This window comes from Silene latifolia, chromosome 10, assembly GCF_048544455.1.
Source record: "Silene latifolia isolate original U9 population chromosome 10, ASM4854445v1, whole genome shotgun sequence".
Taxonomy (NCBI): Eukaryota; Viridiplantae; Streptophyta; class Magnoliopsida; order Caryophyllales; family Caryophyllaceae; genus Silene; species Silene latifolia.
This window is the reverse complement of record NC_133535.1, coordinates 134,179,156-134,183,105: the sequence shown is the minus strand read 5'-3', so window position 1 is coordinate 134,183,105 and position 3,950 is coordinate 134,179,156. Positions and strand designations below refer to the sequence as shown.

General features: G+C 36.5%; 1 protein-coding gene across 1 annotated transcript; it reads left to right on the top strand.

Annotated features, from left to right (window-relative positions):
* The first annotated feature begins 278 nt into the window (after positions 1-278).
* LOC141605985 (deSI-like protein At4g17486) lies at positions 279-3,950 on the top strand. Its single transcript, XM_074424941.1, has 4 exons — positions 279-861; positions 2,281-2,568; positions 3,314-3,394; positions 3,523-3,950. The coding sequence occupies exons 1-4, from the start codon at positions 714-716 to the stop codon at positions 3,666-3,668; spliced, it is 663 nt and encodes a 220-aa protein (XP_074281042.1). The 5' UTR covers positions 279-713; the 3' UTR covers positions 3,669-3,950.

Here is a 3,950-nt window from a genome sequence, read left to right as displayed (position 1 = left end):
ATAATGCCACTCATAAAACGGATAGGGGGGACAAGGTGGGGGCACCCCCATGTACTTCCCTCTCTCCTCTATTTGGGTCATTTGTGAGGGAAAATGGTATCCGTCACTCTAAAGTGACGGATACGTGGCGTCACATGAGATTTTGTGCAGTAACAATCAAGATTTTCCACCTAATCCAAATGATGAATATTCGAATTTGAGGCTGGAACCTTAAAGTGAGGGCCCCAACACAAAATAATTGGCATACATAAAGTACACTTTTTGTAGGTCCATCATCCATTACCATCAAGCATCCTTCAATTATTTCAATTTCAATCTAAAAAAAAAGCCCAATTTGATACATCTCCTTAATTCGTTTCATAATTAGAAAATAAATTTACGTACTTTTTTAAACTTTTTTTTTATTTTTTTGTTCTCTCTCCTTTCCCCTAAAATTCTTACAATATACAATTCCGGATCATATTTTCTGGGGATTTTGCACATCCCCTTTTTAATATACCAAGTTTTGATCTCTACCTTAAAAAAAGGTTTTAAAATATTGATTCAAGATCTGGGTTATTGTTAGTTTATCCTAAAGTTTTGATCTTGGGGTATAATTATTGTTATTTGGTGAAAATTTCATCAATTTTTGGGATTTTTGGGACAGTTTTTTTTTTTTATTAATAGGGAAGAAAGATTGAATCTTCAAGAGAAGGGTAATTTCATTGAATGAAATGGGTAATGAGGAAACAAAAATGGTATCAAAAAAGGATAAGAATGGAGGAGTTGAGACACAAGTAGTATTGAATGTGTATGATCTTACCCCTCTTAATCATTACACCTATTGGTTCGGTTTTGGCATTTTTCATTCCGGAATCGAAGGTTATTTCTATTCTTTTTGTTCTTCATTTCATTCCTTTTGTTATTATCATTCCAAGGTTTATTCGGGGCACTCGGAAATAGCCTCTTTGTGTTGCTAGTGTTACGATCTCGCAATGCGGGAGTCATTGTGGCATTGGGGTAATGTGGTGGTTTAATTTTTATGTTTTTTTTTTTTTGGTATTTTATTGTGTAATTGTACTTGCCTTTGTGTTGGTTGAATGTTGATCGATTGATTTGTTTGTTTGTTTGTCATTCTATCGTGTATCTATCTTATAAGGTTTATTTGATTTGTTGTAAATTGGTTTAGTTAGATGGTGAAAATGCATATAATGTAATGCATTATCATTATATTAGCATTAATTATTATGATAACCAACAATGCTTTAAAGAGGTTACGGCTCAAAGCGGGGTAGGGTTGGTCTTACTCGTATGCATCCTTTCCCGGGCGATAATAAAGAGCTTGTTTCCAGGTGTTACGAGCCATTTTGATTTAGTCCATATTATCGATGAGTCTAGAGGATAAGAGAATAATGTATCTCTGGCTCCATTTTAGTAATGCATGTCATTAGATTGCGCTATACCGCTATTGCTAGGTATTGATTACTATTTTGCTATATGTGTTGAACTGTTGACTCTGTTGAGTGATGTAGAACCTTGGAGACAAATTGAAGGAATCTTGATAAGTATAATTAATCTAGGGGTTATAGAGGCTACTATGTATATTATGGCTCCAATAGGTATACTTTGAGGAGCCTTGAGGTCACCTTTCCAGCTATAGTTCTTTATCATATACGGAGTAATGCGTTTGATTATCTTGAACCTTTTTACCTTTTACTGAGCTCGAGTTGTAACCTTTTACCTTTTACTGTGGCCATACAAAAATAATGGAAGATAGGACATTATCTTTACTCGGGCCTTAAAATATAGAGCCATTGATTTTGGTCCATTCCAATTTCCAACGTGAAGCGCATCATATACCTGAAATTACCCGATTCAGTTTGACTCAACATGTACTTGCCTCGAATAACCAGCAAATGAGTATTGTTTTTGATATTTCTAAATTCTGATGCAGGGCTTATATTGTTAGTTTTCTGGAAATCTATACTGCGCATTTTGTTTATTATCAAACTTAGGTGGGGAGGAGGAGGATGGCTAGGGAAATCAAACTTAAGTATTACGTATGAAGTGATTTGTAGGAGGCTTCTAAAGCATGAGCCTTTTGACCCCTCAAAAAAATAGTTATATAACTTTATTTGATATGCCATGATAATTGGTTTATGTAATTAATTAAAAGAGTTGGCTGTTGTCTAAAAATTAAAAGAGTTGGCTTTTTTGACTAAAAATTTATAATGATGTTGATGGATGTAGTTGCTTGTGAGTTGCTCCTTAATTAACACCTAATTGCATTGTCACAAACAGTACATGGCATGGAGTATGGTTTTGGAGCCCATGACTTTGCCGCCAGTGGAGTTTTTGAAGTGGAACCGAGGAGCTGCCCTGGCTTTATATATAGAAGCTCTATCCCACTTGGTCGTATTACTATGTCCCAGACAGAGTTTCGAACTTTTATTGAAGGAGTTGCTTCTGAGTATCATGGAGATACATATCATCTCATCACCAAAAACTGCAACCATTTCACAGATGACATGGCTAGTAGATTAACCGGAAAACGAATCCCTGGATGGGTTAACCGCCTTGCTAGAGCTGGTATGCATTGAACTTTCTATATTTGGTCTACTTATATTCCTAGGATCAATTATTACTAAACTCGACTAATGGGTGGCTGGGTGTACAGTTTGGATCAAATATGGTTTGGATCAGTATGGGATCGGGTTGGGTCATACACTCATACTATGGTCAACAATATCTTCTCACTCCCTATTTTTTGGTTAGGATTGTTGTGAATCGGGTCAATAACGTAGTACCTTTGAAAATGTATTCATGCATATTTTTTGGTTATTATTGTTCCACAACTTGCTTGGTTTTCTTGAGAAGGCCCTAGTTCGAGGATATCTTATTAGCTTACTGTACCATGGAATGAATCTTGGGATGTTGCATGAGTAGCAATTACGGGATAATGTATACTGAAAACCAACTCGTGTTAGAAATTCAGGGCCACTATCGAGAATGTGTAATCCAAAATCAATGCTCTCATAAAACCGGGATAATGAACTATAAATCAGTACTCGACAATAACAATAATCCAGTGGATATCTCACAAATGAACTGCTTTACAGAATTACGGTACAGTCAGCGCAGTTGCGCAGTCAGTTCAATGACTCATTGTGCTTTATGCATTCATGTTCCCGATAACGTTTTTTTAGTTCCTAGAAAACATGGAACTTTGAAGTGTAATTAGTTTCGTGATCCAATAATATCAGGGTCGAGCTTTGCAATTTTTTCCATTCTTTTTCATTCATGCTAACCCAATCACATCTGGATGGGATTTCAGGCTCGGTGTGTAGCTGCCTGCTCCCAGAGAGTCTGCAAGTAACAACCGTCAAACAATTGCCCGAGTATCATGAATGTACAGGTGAGTAGACATAGGATTGACAGGAGTCTCCCGGAGATTTCTTTATCATAATTCATAGATGTGCTATAATGACCATATATTCTTGTACAACCACTAATTTCATGTGTGTTTTGATCTTACTCGTACAGAAGAAGATATGAGCGAAACATCATCAGTTGCCAGTCACCGCGACCATACCGAAAGTGAAGATGCTGAACATGATAAGGTGCTGCTCTTATCTCCAAAACCCGGAAATGCTGATATTTCCTTTATCAAGGAAGTAGAGCAAAAGTGAATTCAGTTTAGCTTTCTCGGTGGTTGTGAAGATCGACGCTTAGAAACCTGCATTTTGGATCTTCACTAGGAGCTTAAGTAGGTCCTTCAGTTTCACCTGTTTCCTTGGTTGTATTACTTCTATTTTTTCTCTATTATTTGTATATTTTGGCTGGTTTAGTCTAAGTGGTGAATTGTGGACATCTGGGTGGAAAGTTGCACCAACGTGCCTACAAATTTCTGATTGTACAAATACTTCTCCATCCCATTTTTTTTGTTATTTCAACTAATTCATCCTCACAAA